The following is a 22,370-nucleotide window of genomic DNA, read 5'->3' on the forward strand; positions in this document are numbered from 1 at the left end:
AGAAGGAGGGAGGACCAATATCTAGCAGGGAATGGGAAGGGCTTTCTGAAGGTGGCAGCAGCTGACGCGAGCCCGGAAGGAATTTAAGGAATTCTGGCAACCAGAGATGAGGAAACAACATTCCAGGCCCAGGGACCAGAGCAAGCCAGGATGCTGAGGATGGGAAGGAGACTGATGGGAAATAAATCTGGAAAGGTAGACTGGAGACAGATTAGGAAGGCCTTTCAATGTTTTTTGTTTTGGGGGGTTTTTTTTGGTGAGGCAATTGGGGTTAAGTGGCTTGCCCAGGGTCACACAATTAGTAAATGTTAAGTGTCTGAGGTCAGATTTGAACTCAGATCCTCCTGAATCCAGGGCAGGTGCTCTATCCACTGTGCCACCTAGCTGCCCCCAAGGTCTTTCAATGTTAAACAGAGGTGTTTGCTTCCTACTGCCTCCTGCCCTGTACCTGGGACCTGTTGGGGTGGAGGGGCGGGAAATGTTCTTGTTTCCATTTCCTAACCCCCAACCTGCTTCCCCAGCTGCAGGAGCCAGAAGAGAATAAAATTGTCAGGGAACTCTTGGAGACAGAGCAGACCTATGTGTCCCGCCTCCACCTGCTGGATCAGGTAAGTGGTTGCCATGACCCACGCCCAACTCCACCTTCAGGGCGCCTCTCATTCCATATTTAAATGCCTTCTGTGTTTAGAGAGCACAATCCTGGGCACTTGGGGGGATGGGAAGGAGGGGGTGTGTGGGAATCAGCATGACTACAGTGGAAAAGTGTACTGGGCTTGAAGTTGGGAGCATGAGTTCAAATCCCCACTCAGCCACTTCCTCCTTAGTAAGTAGGAATAATAATAAACTCATTTTATATAGCACCTATTATGTGCTGAGTGCTTCACAAATATGATCTTATTTGATCCTTCTAACAACCTTGAGAGGTAGGTGCTATTATGATCTCCATTTGACAGATTTACAGGAAATTGAGGCAAACAAAGTAAGTGACTTGCCCAAGGCCAAATAGCTGGTAATAACAATGGTAATAATAACTAACTTTTATGTAGCAACTACTGTGTACCAGGCACTGTGCTAAGCACTTTACAAATAGGATCTCGTTTAATTTTTTGTGTGTGTGAGGCAATTGGGGGTAAGTAACTTGCCCAGGGTCACACAGCTAGTAAGTGTCAAGTGTCTGAGGCTGGATCTGAACTCTGGTCCTCCTGACTCCAGGGCTGGTGCTCTATCCACTGCACCACCTAGCTGCCCTGACCTCATTGAATCTTCACAACAACCCTGTGAAGTAGGTACTACTATTATCTCCATTTTACAGATGAGGAAACTGAGACAAACAGTGGTTAAATGACTTGCCCAAGACTACACAGCAGCTGCTACTGATGATAACAGCTAACATTTAAATAGTACCTACTATGCACCTGGGCAGGTAGGTGGCCCAGTGGATAGAGTGCTGGGCCCAGAATCAGGAAGATTTATCTTCATGAGTTTAAATCTGACCTCACTCAGATGGTTACTAGCTGGGTGACCCTGGGCAAGTCACTTTACCCTGTTTGCCTCAGTGTCCTCATCTGTTAAATGAGCTGGAGAAGGAAATGGCAAACCATTCTAGTGTCTGCCAAGAAAACCCCAAAGTGGGGGTCACAAAGAGTCAGACACAACTGAAAAACAACACAAACTCTATACCTATAGCATATAAGCTCTTTGCAAATATCATCTCACATGATTTTACAGAGGAGGAAACTGCCAACCTGTGTTAGCCTCAGTTTCCTCATCTGTAAAATGGGAATAGACCTCTTGCCCAGGGCTACATAGCTAGTAAGTGTCTGAGGCTGGATTCAAGCTCAGGTCTTCCTGACCTCAGGGCCAGGTACTATCCATCATACACGTAGCTGCCTAGTAAACGATATATAAATGCTAGCTTTTATTTAGGTGGCCTCGGGCAAGTCCTCTCTGGGCCTCAGTTTCCTCAAGTGTAAAATGAGGGGGGTGGACTAAATACTGCTCAGGTTCCTTCCAGTTCTGAATTAATAATCTCACCCTAAGAGAAGGTTTCTATTCCTTTATGGAGTTGATGATTTCGTACAGGAGTCAGAAAGCTATGGCCAGTGAATTTGGCCTCAGCTTGTTTTTGAACAGCCTATGAGTTAAGAATAGTTTTTATGTTTCTTTTTGTTTTTAGTGATGCAATTGGGGTTAAGTGACTTGCCCAGGGTCACACAGCTAGTAAGTGTTAAGTGTCTGAAGTCCGATTTGAACTCAGGTACTCCTGACTCCAGGGCCGGTGCTCTATCCACTGCGCCACCTAGCTGCCCCTAGTTTTTATGTTTTAAAATAGTCAGAGGTAGTTCACCAACCCCTGAATTCTGGTAGGAAAATGAATATAAATATGTTATGTTATGTTGTATTGTATTGTGTTATACTATATTATATTACATTAGACATTATATTATAACATGTTATTAATATCACATATATGTTATTATATTATAACATTAAAAAGTAAAGACCTCAGGTCTTTGTCAGTATAAAACCTTATATTGCATCAGAAGTGCCCATCAGATATTGGCTGTGTGACCTTGGGCAAATCACCAGCTCTCTGACACTCAGCATTCCCCATCTCTTAGTGTTGCTCTCTGAGCCAGATGCGTCTATCCTAGGACGGCCCCCCTGAGCCACTTGGACCACTCCCCCACCCATCTGAATGAATTCTGCCTTCAGGTTTTCTTCGAAGAGCTGCTGAAGGAGGCTCGCAGCAGCAAGGCTTTTTCTGAAGATGTCGTCAAACTCATCTTTTCCAACATCTCCTCCATTCACCAATTCCACTCCCAGTTCTTCCTCCCAGAGCTTCAGAGGCGTGTGGATGAATGGTGAGTTGGGATGGCTGGGGAAGCTCCCGGAAGGCAGTTCCTGCAGGGAGAAGGCAATGGGGTGCTTTGTACATAGTGAGTATTTCACAGGTATTTGTTAAATTGAATTGAGTTGACATAGTGGACTAGATATCAGGAGAACCAACTTGAGCACTGTGGGATCATTGGAAAGTAATTCCCCTTGCCAGGTCTCATTTTTCTCTTCTGCTCAGCAAGGGTCAAATCTGGCCTGACATCAGTTTTTGTGCAGCCCAAGAGTTAAATACAATTTATTTTAAAATGTTGGGGGCAGCTAGGTGGCACAGTGGATAAAGCACCGGCCCTGGATTCAGGAGGACCTGAGTTCAAATCCGGCCTTAGACACTTGACACTTACTAGCTGTGTGACCCTGAGCAAGTCACTTAACCCTCATTGCCCCCCCCCAAAAAAAAGTCAGCACTATTTTTTGCTCATGGGCCATACCAAAACAAGTGACAGGGGGCAGCTAGGTGGCACAGTAGATAAAGTATTGGACCTGGATTCAGGACCTGAGTTCAAATTTGACCTCAGACACTTGACACTTACTAGCTGTCTGACCCTGGACAAGTCACTTAACCCTCATTGTCTCACAAAGAAGGAGAAGGAGAAGACAAGTGATAGGACTCATTTGGCCCTCCGGCCATAGTGTATCGACCCTTATATAGTGGATAGAGGACTCGACTTGGAGTCAGAAAAACTTGGGATCAGCATCTAGTTCTGATATATACTAGTTTTCTGACCATGGGCAAGTAAATTAAAACAAATGAGATCTTATATGAAAAGCACTCTGCAAATCTTAAGGATCAAGATCAATGATTACATTATTACTATTATTTGGGGGCAACTATGCAATATAGTGGCTAGAATGCCAGGCTTAGAGTCAGAAAGATCTGAATTCGAATCTTTTTCAGCTGCTCACTAGCTAGATGACCCTGGGCAAGCTTCTTTACCGCTCTCAGACTCAGTTTCCTTATCTGTAAAATGAGGGTAATAACATCTACCTCCCAGGGTTGTTGTGAGGTTTAAATGAGATACCATATGTAAAATCCTTTCCAACTTTAAAGCACTATTATATAAGCATTACACATTACTAGTGTTAACATTACTTAACCTCTCTGAGACCCAGGCAACTTTCAAAGACCAAGTTACAGCTGGGGAAGTGTCTGTATATGAATTACCCAGACACAGGTGAAGTTACAGGTTCAGATCCCTGCCCTCCCTACCCCCAAGCCTGCACACACACACACACACACACACACACACAGAGGTTGGGGATTAGAACTGATGATCATTCAGCTCTAATATTATATCATTTTATCTCTTTGGGAAGAATCAAAGACCAAGGCGAGATTCTGGGGCTAGTCCTGCAGACTAAGCTATATACTCTGATGAGTAAAGATTGAGAGCTCACTATGTGGTCAGCTCTGTGCTAAAAGGCAGTCACAGAAATGGAAGGTGTGGTCCCCACTTTCAAGGAGTTTGTTGTTCATAAGGGAAGTCTAACTGCTAGGAAACAGACAACAGTTATATATTGTGTGTCTGTGAATCCTGCCAAGCCCATTCCCAGTTCTACTCAGGAGCTGCCTCCTCCAGAAAGCCCTTCCAGATTTCTCTAGCTGGAAGTTTGGTCTCAGTTTCCTCATCTATAAAATAAGCTGCAAAAAGAAATGGCAAGCCACTAGGGACTGTGCTGATATCCCCAGTATCTGGGACAGGGAGAAACAGATTAACCAAGGAATTTCTCCTTAATTTATTCAGTCATAAATCCTCAATACTTCCCTGAGTATAGTAAGGGAGGGAATTTTGAGGTCATTAAATCCAATCCCCTCAATTTACAGATTGGGAAACTGAGACACAGATAGGTTAAAGTGATTCGCCTACAGTCACTCTGGTAGTAAGTGACATAGAACAAATCTTTTGACTCCAAATTCAGCATGCTGTCTACTGGAATACACCATAGTGTTAACAGTGTGTCATCAGAGTTACTTCTTCCTGGAAGACATTAGGGATGGCCTGATCTAGTAGGATTATTGGTAACCCTTGCCCTATCTAGATTTTAGGAGAATAGATTTAGAATTAGAAGAGGCCTTAAAAGGCCAATGAGACTAATTCTATTATTTTACATGTGAGGAAACTGAGACCCAGAAAAATTAAGTGACATAGTCATAAAGCAAGTAAGTATTAAGGGTAGGATTTGAACTCGAGCCTTCTTTTTTCTTTCTTTCTTTTGGCGGGCAATGAGGGTTAAGTGACTTGCCCAGGATCACACAGCTAGTATGTGTCAAGTGACTGAGGCCAGATTTGAAATCAGGTCCTCCTGAATCCAGGGCCAATGCTTTATCCACTGCTTCACCTAGCTGCCCCCCAAACTCAAGTTTTCTTGACTCCAAGTCCAATCAATGCCTTACCCATTGCACCACAAAGCCTAGATATCACTGGTCCAAAGGCCTGAGGATAAGGGATAAGGGCCTTGGAATGAGCATAAGACTGAGTGATGGTGCCCACAGGGCTGCTGTCCCTCGCATAGGTGATGTGATCCAGAAACTGGCACCCTTTCTGAAGATGTACAGCGAATATGTGAAGAACTTTGAGCGCGCAGCAGAGCTGCTGGCCATCTGGACTGAGAAGTGCCCGCCCTTCCAAGAGGTCATCACTCGAATCCAGGTGGAGAGCCTGAAGCTCTAGATGCCAGAGCAGGGGTGGGAGGAGGTACAAAATGGGCACAGGGACGGGAAGGGAAAGACAGAGAGGCCCCTCCACCCATGAGGAAAGAACAAACTCTCATGCTGCCCACATCATCATTTGAACAACTGAGGCTCCTTAGCCCCTTCACACACATGCAGACCAAGAGTCACCATCTGGTCATCCGGGTGGCCAGCCTGTCCTTGTTCTGTTCCCTTTCAAGTGAATGGGGACAGCACGGGCTGGCCTGTCAGAGCGCCACTCCACTCCTGTCACTACCCTCCCAGACTGTGGCTCTCTCCAGCCACATTCGTAGAATCCTAGAGCTGGATCGTGTGGTCCGATTCCTTCCTTCACACAGAAGGAAACTGACATGCAGAGAGGGCAAGGTCACATGGAAAGTTCGTGGCAGAGCTGAGGCTAAGGATCTGGGTCTTCTGAATCTCCCCCCTACCCCTGTCCTGTTTCTATCCCCTCTGGATCCTTCCCCAGGTCTAGAAAATCTGGATTCTGCCCCATCTAGGCTGAGTAGCAGTCTAACCCTCCCTCCACTCCCCACCCCCCTGCCCCCGCCTCGCTTCCCTTCTTGCCCCCAAGAACAGCGAGGTCTCTTGCAACCTCACCCTGCAACATCACATGCTGGAACCGGTGCAAAGGATCCCTCGCTATGAGCTGCTGCTGAAGGAGTATGTACAGAAGCTGCCCCCCGATGCCCCGGACCAGGCAGATGCCCAGAGTAAGGTCTTAGCCCTGGGGACGTGGGAGATATAGATTAGACTGGGAGCTATGAGCCATTTCTTCGTTTATTCAGTTATTGAATGCCCAGATGACCTCACGTCCTGTCCTGAGCCCCCATCAGTAGCATTTTACTTTTATGCCTCTTTTAGGATTCTTTCACATCCCAACTTGTGCACCTTATATTATATGCATATATTCTTATTTTATTCCCCTACGTGGGCTATAAGTTCCATGTCTTATTTATTTCAATTTTCTGTTAATATTTGTCAAATGGCATCAAGCACCTACTATGCACAACAGAGACAGGTGCTAGGAAGGAAGAAAAACACATAAGGCCTAGTTCCTCCCCTCAAAAAGCTTATAGTCTTTATACTGTGGAGGGAGGAAATTCAGGAATTGTCCTAAACTGCCTAGCATGGGCTGTGCACGTAATAGGTGCTTAATAAATGATTATTAAATCGAATGGCTTTTCCCCACCACTATGAACCCTTGTTAATATCCACTCTGTATAAACCTCCTCAGCCCTCTTGCCCAGGGCTTTGTCTCTACTAGGAGTCATGTGGGAAAAAAGACAGGTGTCCTTCCTGACATCAGTTTCACAGCTTAGGAACCAGCTCTAAATGGTCCTTGTTTGGGGCAGCTAGGTGGCACAGTGGATAAATCACTGGCCCTGGATTGAGGAGTACCTGAGTTCAAATCTAGTCTCAGACACTTGACACTTACTAGCTGTGTGACCCTGGGCAAGTCACTTAAGCCCCATTGCCCCACAAAAACAAAACAAAATAGTTCTTGTTTTCCCCCAACAACTCATTCTGGACTTGCCTTGGATTGGTTCTCAAGAGCCTCTCTTTCAGAATTCAGAAATCTCCCTCCTCTTCTCAGCCTTAGTATCCCAGAATTCAGAAAGCAAATCCTTTCCTCCATTCATCCTTTTTGTGACTTTGCTCTCTTTCAGAAGCTCTGGACATGATCTTCTCTGCTGCTCAGCATTCTAATGCAGCCATCACTGAGATGGTGAGTGGGGCCCCCCTCCGCTCTCAGCAGGGTGGGAGCAGTTGTCCCTGGGGCCTCAGATCCTAACATCTCTAATTCCTTCTGGTCCTCCCACTAGGATCACTTGCTCCTCAAAGCCCCCAACATCCCTGTTTTGAGGCTGCCCCCTCATTCCTGGACTTCCTCATCCCTGATTTACTCTGGGTCCATCACGACCACTTGCCCCAGAAGCTGCTGTGTCCCTTGGATCCCATCATCCACTAACACACCCTCATTCCCTCATCCCTATTACTCAACCCATAACCGTGTGTTTGTTAAGCCCCTACTATGGGCCAGAGACTGTACAAGATGCTGGGATTCCCAAAGCAAAAGCAAGACACTACCTGCCCTAGGGGGCAGCTAGGTGGCACAGTAAATAAAGCACCAGCCCTGGATTCAGGAGGACCTGAGTTCAAATGTGGCCTCAGACACTTACTAGCTGTGTGACCCTGGGCAAATCACTTAACCCTCATTGCCTCACCCCCCCAAAAAAAGACAGTATCTGCCCTCAGGGAGTTTATATTCTATCAGAGCAAACAACTTGAAAACACATGAGTAAATACAAAGTAGTTTCTAGTTGGGAACACTAGTAGTTGATGGGATCAGGAAAGACCTCTCCAGACCAGAGATGAATGAGGCTGTTGACTTCCTGCCAGAGAGGTGATGGACTCAGGATGAAGAATGATTCATATATTTTGTGGACATGGCCATGTGGGAATGTTCTGCTTGACTATGTATATTGGTTATGATTATGGAAAAGGTATTCTCTCGTAACCTCTTTTTTTTTTTTTTGGTGGGGCAATGGGGGTTAAGTGACTTGCCCAGGGTCACACAGCTACTAAGTGTCAAGTGTCTGAGGTCAGATTTGAATTCAGGTCCTCCTGCATCCAGGGCCAGTGCTTTATCCACTGTGCCACCTAGCTTCTCATATCCTCTTCTGATATATGCTACCTCCCTTCAGGGAGAGCTTCCCAAGCTAGATCTACATCCTCTTGGTATACACATATTTTTCAGACAGAATGGCTTACCCAGCTCCCTTGTTTGCACGTTTCAGGGCTTCCCAACCCTAAAAGTGAGGGAGTTTCTGGACCTCTGGACCAGGTTCTCCCTAAGAACCAAGAGCTATAAAATGAGCAGGATGTACTCCATGTCCTGTATGAGGTTTTCTTCTCTCTCTCCCTGCTCAGGAGTGTCTGCAGAAACTGTGGGATGTGTACCAGCGTCTGGGCCTTGAGGAGGATATGGTGGATCCCTCCAATGAACTGCTCCACGAAGGCCCCATCCGGAAGATCTCCTTCAGACATAGCAGCACTATGGAGCGCTACTTGTTCCTGGTAGGGAAGCAGGGCTCAGAGGAGTAAGGCTGATTGTAACTGGGATGTGGGTCTGTGAAACTCTGACTCCAAGTCCAGCCACTATACCATGATATCTTTGCTCAAGTACAGGTTAGACAAAATCAGGGGATGCGGGTGAATGTTAACAACCAGCACTATGAGAAAAGTATCAAAGACACAATCTATGTCTTTAATATTTTCTCTACCATTTTTTCTTTTTTTGGTGAGGCAATTGGGGTTAAGTGACTTGCCCAGGATCACACAGCTAGTAAGTGTTAAGTGTCTGAGGCAGGATTTGAACTCAGGTCCTCCTGACTCCAGGGCTGGTGTTCTATCCACTATGCCACCTAGCTGCCCCTCCACCATTTTCTTAAATCCAAGATTTTTTAAGGTTCTGTGGATTAAACTTTCTTAAGTCCTATGGATTAAATAGAATAATAAATCAAGCCCTGATTTGTACCTTTGTTGATTTCAGCAAATGTAAATGCTTATGGAAAATTTAACAATCAGCTCTTAGGAACCTAATCTGATCCAATGCCAATATCACCCTCCCACCCCCAGACTAAGCGAACTCTGAAGTTCTTCACAGTTCTGTTACTCTGTAGAACAGGAAAAACCCATCATCTGTCTGGGCTGGACTCATTACGTTCCTGCCAGAAGGCAGGGGGAAATTGAGGAGAGCTCTAGTGAGTACTTCTGCTCTGGGTCCCTTTGATTTTATATCATCCGTGAGAATGTCAGAGTAGGTCTCCCGACACTGTGTCTGTATCTAGGACTGGTCATCGACCCTCTAATGCCCTCGGGAGGAAAGAATTAACACAGGTAGACCTCTTCCTTTAGCCAAAGCTCACTGGTGCTTCGTCACAGTCTGCCCTGCCTTCTGGATGCCAGTCTGTCTACTTCTCAACCCCGGGGCCCTACTGAGTGTGGTCTTGGATCACGAAGTTCAAAGACTCCTTTAATTGTTATGGTTGGAAATCCTGGGACAAGGAGATGGCATTTGGGTAGATGCCATCCCCATCATCATGTAAACTACAGGAGACATTCCAGTCTCCCCGTGGTCCTTTGATGAGAACATGAGCCCTGGTAGACCAAGGGGTGAATCGATTGGACTCCAAGGGAGAAGCTTTGGAAAAGATGCAATCTACAGAGAGCGAGCACTGAGCTGAGAATTTGAACATATCCTGGGCGTGAGTCCTTGGCTCTGTCGCTTACTGGGTGGCTAAGTGATAAAGCAGATTGAGTGGGAAGACCTAGAGTCAGGGAGACCTGAGTTTGAATCCTGCCTCAGATACCAACTGTGTGACTCGGGGCAAATCACTTAACGACCTCCTTGCCTCAGTTTCCTCATCTGTAAAATGGAATTGATAAAAATAATAACACCTCTCTCCCATGGTTGTGGTGAGGGTCATGTGAGAAAATATGTAAAACACTTTGTAAACTTTAAAGTACCATATAAATGCCAGTTATTATGATTACTGCTACTCAGCATGAGCTCTTGGATAAGTCACTTAAATTCATCTGTATAAGGATGAGTAAATTGAATCATTTTCAGTTGTGTCTGACTCTTTGTGACCCCATTTAGGGTTTTCTTGGCAAAGATACTGGAGCAGTTTGCTATTTCCTTCTCCAGTTCATTTTGCTGAAGCAAACAGAGTTAAACAGAGTGCCTTGTAAGTGTCTGAGGCTAGATTTGAACTCAGGTCCTCCTAACTCCAGGGCTGGGGTGCCACCTAGCTGCCCCCTCATCTGTAGGGGGGAATTATTAATACCTGCAATGAGACACAGTGTACTTTAGTGGATAGATAGCTGACTTTGGAGTCAGGAATGCCTGGGTTCAAGTCTCATTTCTGACACATACTGACAGCATGACCCTGAGCAAATAGCTTAACTTCCCATCCTCTAACCCCCAAGTCTTTAAAACTATAAATTACAAAGCATTTGCATGATCTGCATTTGGAGAAGGGGTTTCTGTACTGGAAGTTTCCTGCACTAGTGAAATTACAGATCCAGATTTTTAATGTATATATACCTCCATTACCCATGTTATTGATCTGTTGTGAGGCTCAAATGAGAGAACATATGTGAACCTTTAAAGCATTATATTCATGTTGGTCATTATTATTTTAATGGTGATCATATGTCCTTTCTTCCATCAGTTCAACAATATGCTGCTCTACTGTGTGCCTAAAGTGATTCAGGTTGGGGCTCAATTCCAAGTGAGGACGCGAATAGATGTGGCTGGGATGAAGGTGAGGTTCTCTCTGGCCCATCCCCTTTATTTCTTGCATTGATATCTGTTTTTTATGTCATCTACCCCCCACCCCGCAATATGTCCTTCCCTTTTCCCCTATCTAGTAAACCATACCTTGTAATAAATATAAGATACATGGAAGTGTGTATGACTAAATATGTAGAGGTGGCTTGTGGGTAGCATGGATAGGTATGATCTGAAATCTGATCTAAGCCCACCTGGTCTCCAGGGGAAATGACTGCCTTTCCTCTTTTGTGGGGAGAAAGGTTGTCCTGGCCCTTTCATCAGCTGAAATTGGGGAGAGGCAGGTGAGCTGGCAAGGTCCAGGACCTCCAAAGCTGGGCAATCTGTCCTTCAGTCTCCAGAGAGGTATCAGATGAGACAAATCTATCTGCCACCTGTCATCATTATTTGTCCTTCATTCTTTGTTTTTGTTTTTGTTTGTTTGTTGTTTTGGTTTTTTTTGGTGGGGCTATGGGGGTTAAGTGACTTGCCCAGGGTCACACAGCTAGTAAGTGTCAAGTGTCTGAGGCCGGATTTGAACTCAGGTCCTCCTGAATCCAGGGCTGGTACTTTATCCACTGCACCACCTAGCTGCCCATTTGTCCTTCATTCTTGAAGAGGACCATTACATTGGTGTGATGTCATGACTTGCACTAAACTGGATTTAAGTGAGGGAAGGCTGTGCAAGGTCACCAACCTCAGTCACGCCTTCAGAATCATCTGGGTCCAGTGGTGAGAAATAAATCAGGCCCTGGATGTTTGAGGCAATTGGGGTTAAGTGACTTGCCCAGGGTCACACAGCTAGTAAGTGTCATCATATCTCTAGTCTAGGAGGTACAATAGGTTCAAAACAAAAGCTGCTCCCTTGATCATGCTTAAGTGGGGAGGGCAGCCTCTAGCTTATACTTGCTAGTTTAGACCCTTCCCATCAAACAATGGTGATACAAAGGACCATCATAAATAGAAATAATAAGTCCATTTATCTAAGCAAAACAGTAAGTAGAAGACATTCAGAGACTTTCGACAGATTGGAATATATCAGAGTATATATGAAAGTGAGTGAAATGAGATTGAGATGAGAGTTCAGCTCAAACCAGGAGAAAGATGATATCACCAAGGAGGGGTCCATTCCTCATAGTCTCTCTGGAAGTTAAGGAACATGATGGAATCAATTCCAATCCATGCCTTGGATCAGAGTTCCAGTCTACCTTTCAACTGTGTGTGTGTGTGTTTCTCTGCCTCTTTCTGGCTCTGTTTCTGTCTCTCTGTCTCTGTCTCTATCTCACACATACATTTCTCAATTGGGGAATGATTTGTATTCTTATATATTTGATTCAGTTCTCTATAAATTTTGGATACGAGGCCTTTATCTGAAACACTGTAAAAATTGTTTCCCAGCTTTTTGCTTTCTTTCTAATCTTTTTTGATTTGGTTTTGTTTCTGCAAAAACTTTTTAATTTAATGTAGTCAAAATGATCCACTCTGCATTTCATAATGTTCTTTATCTCATCTTTGGTCATAAATTCTTCCCCTTCTCCACAGTTCTGATGAGTAAACTATTTCCTTCCTTTTCTAATTTACCTATGGTATCACCCTTTATGTCTAGATCTTGTACACATTTTGACTTTACTTCAGTCTATGCCTAGTTTCTGCCATGCTATTTTCCAGTTTTCCCAGCAGTTTTTGTCAAATAGTGAGTTCTTATCCTGGAGGCTCACCCAATTTATTGATAAAAATGTTGATTAGTACAGGGCCAAGGGCAGAACCCTGCAATACTCTGCTACAGAGTACTGTTCTGACATTTTTTGTTGTGTTTGACTCTTTGTAACCCCATTTGGGGTTCTTTTGCAAAGGTACTGGAGTGGTTTGCCATTTCCTTCTCCAGCTCATTTTCCAGATGAGAAGACTGAAGCAAACAGGGTAAAGTGACTTGCCCAGGGGCACACAGCTAGTAAGTGTCTGAGGTCAGATTTGAACTCAGGAAAATGAGTCTTCCTGACTCCAGGCCCAGCATCCTATCCACTCTGGCACCACCTAGCTGACCCTATAGGAATACTAACCTAGGTTCAATATAGTCAGTGGATCTGTCTACTTAAAGCTAAACCCTATCTGGTTTAATCCTCTGTCAGTAGACACAATTGGCTCAAACCAAACGCCATTACTGAGAAGGCACAGTGAGAACAAGCAGCTGGGTAGCTCAGTGGATACAACACTAGGCCTGGAATCGGGGAGACTTATCTTCCAGAATTCACATCTGGCCTCAGACACTTACTGTGTGACCCTGGGCAAGTCACCTAAACCTGTTTGCCTCAGTTCCTCATCTGTAAAATGAGCTGGAGAAGGAAATGGCCAACCATTCCAGTATCTTTGCCAAGAGAATCCCAAACAGGGTCATGAAGAAGTCAGGGACAGCTGAACAAACAAACAAAAAATAGTGAGAGCAGTAGTAGCAAAACATTCCTCCCTCCCCATATACCTAGGGTATACTCTCAATACAGATCAATGAGAACAGTTGTATACAAAGCTAGTACTAGTGTATACACTAGCAGAGTGTTACATATTTAGCGATCATAGCTTCACTTCTTAAGTTCTCAGAAACCACTTTAAAAATGAGTTCTAGGGGGCAGCTAGGTGGTGCAGTGGATAAAGCACCAGCCTTGGATTCAGGAGAACCTGAGTTCAAATGTGGCCTCAGACACTTGACAATTTCTATCTGTGTGACCCTGGGCAAGTCATAAACCTCATTGCCCTACAAAAAGAAAAAAAACAAGAGTTCTAGAATTCTTCAAGTCAAGCTCACTAGTCCTCAATTTGAAGAATCTATCTTTTCTTCCCCCTTCCTTGATAATCCGGACAATATTTTTTTTCTCTCTTGTCCTGTGTAAAAAGAGAATTTGAAAACCAAGGTAAGTGAGGCCAAGACAAGCAAGTACCTAACTCCTCTCAATGAGTTTGAGTCCATAGTCTCAAACAAACTACATTCCTCTGTACTGAGATAATTTGTAGATCTGACTGCCAAACCACTATCAGTGAGATCTGAAGAGACCTCAGGGTGCCACAGAGTCAGTCACAACTAAAATGACTGAACAAAACCCTTTTATTGCCTTTATCGTGTATCACAAGCATCAACTTGTTATGAGCTTAACCCCTAACCCTATTCTTCCAGGACCACTCCATTTTTTGGCAATTTATTGTTGTTCACCTATTTTTCAGTCATGTCTGATTCTTCGTGACCCCATTTGGGTCTTTGAGGGGGTTTCTGGTTGTTTGATTTTTTTTCAATTAAAAAAATCCACTTTTTTCCCTCCCAAATGTTCTCATTAAAAAAGAAAAAAACAAAACCCTTGTAACAAATATACATGGTCAAACAAAACAATTTCCCATATTAGTGATGTCCAAGAAAGATATATTTCATTTGGGGTTTTCTCAGCAAAGATACTGGAGTGGTTTGCCATTTCCTTCTCCAGATCATTTTTTTTTTAAGTGAGGCAATTGGAGTTAAGTGACTTGCCCAGGGTAACACAGCTAGTAAGTGTTAAATGTCTGAGGCTGGATTTGAACTCAGGTACTCCTGACTTCAGGGCCGGTGCTCTATCCACTGTGCCACCTAGCTGCCCCCAGATCATTTTACAGATGAGAAAACTGAGGCAAACAGGGTGAAGTGGCTTGCACAGGGTCATACAGCTAGAAAGTATTTGAGGCCAGATTTGAACTCAGGAAGATTAGTCTTCCTGACTCCAGGCCTGGCACTCTATCCACTGCACCACCCAGCTGTCCTTTTTTTGGTGATAGTCAGGTGCTATTAACCTGTCCTTACTCCCATCTTCTGTCCATGTCTTTATAAAGTCTAATTTATCTCCATCAGTATCTTTAGAAAGTTCCTTCTTTTCTTCCTTATCAGAATAATTTATCTAGTTAGAATTTCATTGTTGAGAGCATCCTATCAACATTCCCTATAGAATCTTTTTTTTTTTAAGTGAGGCAATTGGGGTTAAGTGACTTGTCCAGGGTCACACAGCTAGCAAGTGTTAAGTGTCTGAGGCTGGATTTGAACTCAGGTACTTCTGACTTCAGGGCCGGTGCTCTATTCTCCCTATAGAATCTTAAACCATGAGATCCCACTTATCTATTTTTCCTAGCACTCCAACTTATCTTTTCTCCTAACTCTCAAACTCTCCCCAAATTTAGGGGAGTTCACATATGATTCTCAGATGGGGTGATCGCTTCCTTCCAAGGTTTTGGTTCTTTCTATTTCTGCCAATAATTCTTCCTTATTCAACAGAATCAAGTTCAGAATAGCAGTTCCCCTCATCACTTCCTCAACCTTTTGAAGTGAGAGAGTTCTGGCACATAGAAAAGCAGTAGCTTCAGCTACCTTATCTCTTTATCATGTGCCCTGGACCTGCATGCTCCTATTTCTTGTTTGTTTACATATTTCTGATCTTAAGTGAATGAGCGTCTAGAAACCAAGTCATGATCTTGTGGGCTTCAAAAGTTTGGAAGAGGGGCAGCTAGGTGGCGCAGTGGATAAAGCACTGGCCCTGTATTCAGGAGGACCTGAGTTCAAATCCGGCCTTAGACACTTGACACTTACTAGCTGTGTGACCCTGGGCAAGTCACTTAACCCCCATGACCCTGGAAGAAAAAAAAAAAGTTTGGAAGAGCTATAAGAGATCCCCTCAGCAGCTGCAGTGGTAACAGAGACAAAATTATCTGTTATCAGCAGTAGCTGACTTTGGTGAAAACCTAGACTTGAAAAGCAATCTGTATGACTCAGCCCAATGGTGAGTGAGACAGAAGCTGTGGTGGCAAGTCCTACAATTACAGCTTCCAAGTATCCCCTGGCTGATTTTCCCCCCAGGGTTCTGAAAAATTTCTGGCCCTAGGGAGGTGCTAGCACTGCTTTTGATGTACAGCCATCTCGGAATCTACCAGAAATGGATGTCCTGTAACAGGTACACCTGGGAGAATGTGGTGTCACCTTACAGATTGTTGTTCGTACTTCATTCTTGAAGATGATCAATGACATCAGGCACTCTCCTCCAGCGTCATTCGGAGACCACTGGCAAGACAAAGGTCAGGACTGTCATCACCTATGAACAAGCCTCTCACCCAGCTGGGCTAGCTCCTTTCAGGTTGCAATGTCTCAGCAGCCAGGACAATCTTCTACTGAGATAGGTCAAGAAGATCACATATCAAGGCTGATTCCTCCTCAGATCCAGTTACCAATGCCATCAGCTATGGTGCTCTCTGCTGCCCACTTCAGTTGCTGAGGAGACTTCTCACCCTTCCCACCTTTTGAAGCTCACATGGTCATAATACAACTATTCCATCTCTGAATATTCATTCACCTAAGATCAGAAAAGCAGTAAACACAGGAGAGATGGGAACCACGGGCTCAGGGACACGTTGTTATCCAGGTGAGGAGTTAAAGCAACTGAATCCACTGCCCTTTCTTCCACCTGGGGGCTCATAGTAATCCTCCTTACTGGTTTCAATTTAATACATGTAACACCAAGGAAGGAAGAAAAGGAAGGAAACAAGTATCTAATATTATAGAAACCACCAGGGAAGAGAAAAAAATGTTAAAAGATCCAAAGGAGAAACACAACAATTCTTTTTTTTTTTTTTTTTGGCAGGGCAATGGGGATTAAGTGACTTGCCCAGGGTCACACAGCTAGTAAGTGTCAAGTGTCTGAGGCCAGATTTGAACTCAGGTCCTCCTGAATCCAGGGCCGGTGCTCTATCCACTGCGCCATCTAGCTTCCCCCACAGCAATTCTTTTTAAACAAACTAAGTTCTTGCTCTTTCATCAGTCCTTCTCACTCCAAAGCCCACCAGAAAATCCATTGTCACCATATAACATTAGCCTCTCAGTCCCTCGTGGCTAAAAGAAGGCAACTAGGATGCACAGTGGATAGAGCATGAGGGCTAGAGTCAGGACAACCTGAGTTCAAATCCTTTCTCAGATACTTTCTATATGTATGGCCCTGGGCAAGTCACTTTACTGCTTCCTGCTTCCATTTCTCCAAATGGAGATAATAATAGCACCTACCTCTCCAGGTTATTGTGAAGATCAAATGAGACAGTATTTGTGAAGTGCTTAGTATAGTTCTTGGTACATTGTCAGTAATTAATAAAGCCTTGTTTCTTTCCTTTTCTTCCTTCCCTAATGTTTTTTGTACTGGATTGAAATTGAACAGAGATTATTGTACACACTTTGTATAACCCACCAGGAAAGGCAAATTCACACATGCCCCCATTTTACCACTTTGCTTTGAAACTTTTAATTTGTTTCATTTATTGTTTTTTGGTTTTTTTCAGGGCAATGAGGGTTAAGAGACTTGCCTAGGGTCACATAGCTAGTAAGTGTCAAGAGTCTGAGGTCAGATTTGAACTCAGGTCCTCCTGAATCCAGGGCCAGTGCTTTATCCACTGCGCCACGTAGCTGCCCCCTGATCCTCAATTCTTTCTTAAACTCTCAGTGACAAACCACTTGTTTCCCATGCCTGTTCACAATTTAGGGGTGTTTGTCTGAATTCCTAAATAAGAATTATATAGCTTTTCCATCTTTTTCTTAGGACTTTCCTCCTTCCTTCTGCTATCCCCACTCACTGATTTTCCATTCTCAGATTATAATAATAATAGTTCTACCTTAAAGAATAACTAGCCTCAGCATTTATCTTGGCAATCTTCTACAGATTTCTAACTTCTGGCCAATTTTTGCCTTTCCCTTTCTCTCCTCTCAGTGGTCAATGAAAAATCAAAAGGAAGCAATGTGAAGTATTGGATATTGTACTGGTCTTAAGAATCAAGAAGGTCAGGGGCAGCTAGATGGCGCAGTAGATAGAGCACCGGCCCTGGAGTCAGGAGTACCTGAGTTCAAATCTGACCTCAGACACTTAACACTTACTAGCTGTGTGACCCTGGGCAAGTCACTTAACCCCAATTACCTCACTTAAAAAAAAAAAAAGAATCAAGAAGGAAAAAAAAAAAAGAATCAGGAAGACTTGGGTTTGAATCCTGCCTCAGGGATTGTGTGACCCTCAGCAAGTCACTCAACTACTCAGAGCCCAAGTTTTCTCATTTGTAAAAGTGGGAGAATAGCATCATTGGATTGTTACCAGGACCAAATGAGGTGATGTGGCTCTCAAAGGGTGTATGAGAGAAGAGGTCACATCAGTCAATCAACAAACATTTATTAAGCACCTACTATTCGCCAGGCATTGTGCTAAGTGCTGAGGATACAAAGAAAGGGAAAAGATGTCCAGCTCTCAAGGAGCTCACCACAATCTAAAAGGGAAGACAACATGCAAACAGCTATATAAAAACAAGTTGTAGACAGGATAAATTGGAGATAATTAACAGAGGGAGGACATTAGAATGGAGAATTGGGAAGGACCTCCTTTAAAAGAAGGTGGGATTTTAGCCAGGACTTGAAGGAAGTCAGGAGGTAGAGATGAAGAGAGAGAGAGCATTCCAAGCATGGTGGGGGGGAAAGGTAGGGAGACACAGCCAATGAAAATGTCCAGTGTTCTGTGAATTGTAGGGAGCCTAGACTTGCAGTCTCATATGAATATAGCAGTATCCTGGGAAATGGGAAATTCTATGCTAAATCTCCCAAACTCTGTTCTTCCTCACAGTAAAAATAATACCTTGATATAAACAAAAATTTTGAGAAACACTGTAGTAATATATGCAAAAGCACTTTGCAAACTTTCAAAATGCTATAAATATGTGAGTTATTATTTATGCCCTGCCTGTCTCACCACCTCCTGTCATAATAAAACCATGTGCATTTATAAAAAAAGAATTTTAAAAGCTGCCTTGTTGCATTGTAGGCAGCTGCCAACTTTCTTACCCCAGGCCTGGCACTTTACCTAACCCCCTGAACTACCCTTCTGTGCCAGACCCAACACACAGTGAGCCCCAATCAAACCATGTTGACTCTTAATCAGATGGAGAGTGTCAGGAACAGGACCTGCTGGCTACTGTTGGGAGCCTGTAGCTGGCACCAAAAGGGCATCTCAGACTGGCATTTTCTGGGCATCACTCTGCCTGCCTATTCTTGGAGAGGCTGTAAATGATTATCTGGAAGCTTATCTGCCCTCTGTTTGGCTCAGGTTTTTCTTCCTGAAGTCAGCCCTCAGCCTTCTGGGGGAATGAAACATTACTTCTTTCAGTGAACACAGACTCACTACCCAAGGCCTATGCTCTTAGACATGCCCAGGAGTGCATACAAGATCATATTGTGCAGGTGAGCATATATATCATATGTAAATATATGGTATATATCATATAGGATATGTGGGGCAGCTAGGTGGCGCAGTGGATAGAGCACTGGCCCTGGATTCAGGAGGACCTGAGTTCAAATCCGGCCTCAGACACTTTACACACTAGCTGTGTGACCCTGGGCAAGTCACTTAACCCCAGTTGCCTCACACACACACACACACACACACACACAAAAAGATAAAATATTGCCCTGAGGAAATGTGCTGTAGAAAATATATGTTGTGTCATATAAAAATATGTTATTATCTATATACACACCATATGTATATCTATACACACATACATATATATATGCATGTACACAGACATAGACACATATACATGTATACACACACTATTTATATATGTATGCATATACATACACGTACACATATACATACACATACACATACACATATACATGCACACATACATATACATACACATATACATATACATGAGAGAGCACTCATTCCCTTGATGGGGTCCTCACACTTCTCCCCACAGTGGTCCAGAGACTATCAGCTCTGTGTCTTAGATGACTTTGCTGGTCCTCTACCAACCAAAGCCTCAACAGAGGGCAGAGGACAAGGTAGACCTCTGGAAAGGAAGTGGCAGCAGTGTCCTAGGCCAGTGGAGGTCAGGGAATAGGGAGAGAGATACAGTGTGAGGCTTCACCAAAGGTCTGACTGTCTCTCCTAGGGGCTGACTCCGATCCCACCTCTCATCTATTCCCTCCCCCAATCCATTCAATGGAATCTATCCCAGGTGCTGGACTTCCTGATTCAAATCTGGTCATGGTGTATGTGATTGGTGTATGTAAGCCTGCCTTTCTGTCAGTGTCCAGACTTCTATGTGCCTCTGGGCCTGTCTCTGAACGTCTGTCTAAGGAGGGATGTCCATGAAAATGCTGTGCATGTGTCCCTGAATATTCCTCCCTGCATGTGGGTCTCTGTGCATGTCCCCGAGTCCATTGCTTCCACTATACCTATATGCCTATGTATAATCTATGGGTGGCTGTATGTGTATGTGCAAATATGTTATCCTTCCCTGCAGAGGATACCATTTGTCAGGCAGAAGGGAAGGGGATAATCCTGATGTCTGCTATTCATCTGAGAAGAAGTGTCTTGTAGAATATCAGAATTAGGAGGGGCCTCAGAACACAGACTATCAGGGCATTGAACAGGATGGAAGATGGGAGGGACCTTGAAAACCATAGATTCCAATGCCCTCCTTTATCTTCACTGACTCAAGAGCTTGTGCCTGTGGTTTGAAGCCAGGCTGGCCTAAAGGCAAAACAATGAAGTCATCCAAGGAGATGTGGCCTCCTCCTCCCCCAGGCTTCACCACCCTGGTCCCTGATCCCTGCCTCCCCCTTCTCTTCCTGAGGGAAGCATCATGTGTGGTCTTGTTGTCTGCACTGTAATTTCCAAGGGCAGCATTTCTTAAACTAATTTGGCCACAAAAAATTCTTGGACTGGAAAAATATTGATGGAATCCATAAGTGCTGGTTGGGAGGGGCTGGGAAAATGGAATACCCAGGAATAAAGAGAAGCTAGAGAAATGTTGGAACAAAATAAACGAAATTTAAGCCTATTTTCATGCCCCAAAATGCTCCCACACATAATAAATATATTTGATCCATGTATAATTTGTTCTAGGAGAAGATTTCGATGCTAGCGATATTTTCCCTTCTAGAGAGGATATCATGGTAGCCTAGTATTGTCCTTGGAGTCAGGAAGACCTGAGTTCAAACCCTACCTCAGATATGTATTAGCTGCGTGACCCCAAATAAGTCACTTAACCCCTGTTGGCCTCAGTTTCCTCTTCTATAAAATGGGCATAATAATAGGACCAACTTCCTAGGGCTGATATGAGGATCAAATGAAATAAGATGTAAAGCACTTGGCAAACCTTCAGGTGTTATATAAATGCTAGCTGTTATTATATATCCAAAAGGGAAAATATCACTAGCTTTAAAATTTTCTCACAAGTCCACGACTCACATTGCCCCAAATACCAAGGGTATTCTCTTACAACAACAACTCTGGGAGGTAGGTGCTATTATTATCCTCAGTTTACAGTTGAAGAAACTGAGGCAAACAGTGGTTAAGTGACTTGCCCAGGGTCACAGAGTAAGCGTCTGAGGCTAAATTTGAACTCAGGAAGATGAGTCTTCCTGACTCCACTGTCCTGTACTCTATGCACTATGGTACCACCTAGCTGCCCTACTTCTCATGAGTATAGCTGTCCAAAAGTAGAAGGGGCTGCCTCTCACTGGAGGTCTCCCAGCAGAGCCTGGATGCCCACAATCAGGTGGATTGTAGGAGAGATTCTATTTTGTATACGAGGTAGGATGACACAGTCCCTTCCAATTCAGAAAGTTTGTGTTTCTGCTGAGAGCGGGCTTCTAGGATGCTACCCAACCCGAAGATCTGTTATATGTACATTTATCTGGCAGGGGACTGGATAGCAGTGACCGCCTCTTCTCCATGTTGCACGTTGCCGACCTCTTCCTCTTTTGTGAACATGCCCGGCCAAACTCACTATGACCCAGTGCAACCAGGGAGTTCCCTTGCTGCTGCTGCTATTGATGCATAATTATTCTTACTCTCCAGGTCCGGGAACTGAATGACGTGGTATTTCCTCACTCTTTCTTGGTGTCAGGGAAACAGAGGACTCTGGAACTGCAAGCCCAGTAAGGCATCTTGATATATCCTACAAGTCACAGGGGCAGGGAGCAGACAGGATACCTGTGGGGTCGGGTGAGGGTGGAGATGGGAAGATGGAGCCTAACTTCCCTTAATGGATATGTCCTATTTTGGGGCAGGTCTGAGGAAGAGATGAACACCTGGATCCAGGTAACCTCACCCTCACCCAGCCTGGGAGTTGGGGAGTGGGGAAGAGAAGGCAGTTTCTGCAGAGAGACCCTCCCCATTCCAGCTTTTCTATCCTGCTGTCCCCAGCTCAAAAACATCCCCACCGATCACCTTCCTGGGATCTTTCTCTCCCTCTGCCAAGCAAATTGAGTCTAAGTCTCTGGCTGTGCTTGTCCTCCGGGTCACCCACCCAGGAACAACCAGCTGAGTGGGGGAGATGGGCCTTTCAGTCACTCAATCAATGAGTAGCCCCTTCAGCTGAAAGGGATCTCTCCTTTACCCATTATATTCT

At 44.3% G+C, this 22,370-nt stretch overlaps 2 protein-coding genes across 2 annotated transcripts in view; both read left to right on the forward strand.

Moving 5' to 3' along the window:
* LOC122754977 (FYVE, RhoGEF and PH domain-containing protein 2-like) overlaps positions 1–5,567 on the forward strand; it is a 20,941-nt gene extending 15,374 nt beyond the window's left edge. The window contains exons 3-5 of the mRNA XM_044003399.1: positions 522–608; positions 2,716–2,864; positions 5,390–5,567. Coding sequence (XP_043859334.1) covers positions 522–608; positions 2,716–2,864; positions 5,390–5,567 — 414 coding nt within the window. The remainder of the gene's footprint in view (positions 1–521; positions 609–2,715; positions 2,865–5,389) is intronic.
* Positions 5,537–22,370, forward strand: part of FGD2 (FYVE, RhoGEF and PH domain containing 2) — a 26,494-nt gene continuing 9,660 nt past the window's right edge. Inside the window, exons 1-7 of the mRNA XM_043999535.1 lie at positions 5,537–5,546; positions 6,167–6,300; positions 7,258–7,316; positions 8,522–8,668; positions 10,828–10,920; positions 21,818–21,897; positions 22,030–22,060. Of these exons, the coding sequence (XP_043855470.1) occupies positions 6,201–6,300; positions 7,258–7,316; positions 8,522–8,668; positions 10,828–10,920; positions 21,818–21,897; positions 22,030–22,060 (510 nt within the window). The 5' untranslated portion in view covers positions 5,537–5,546; positions 6,167–6,200. The remainder of the gene's footprint in view (positions 5,547–6,166; positions 6,301–7,257; positions 7,317–8,521; positions 8,669–10,827; positions 10,921–21,817; positions 21,898–22,029; positions 22,061–22,370) is intronic.

This window comes from Dromiciops gliroides, chromosome 4 (genome assembly GCF_019393635.1).
Source record: "Dromiciops gliroides isolate mDroGli1 chromosome 4, mDroGli1.pri, whole genome shotgun sequence".
Classification (NCBI taxonomy): domain Eukaryota; kingdom Metazoa; phylum Chordata; class Mammalia; order Microbiotheria; family Microbiotheriidae; genus Dromiciops; species Dromiciops gliroides.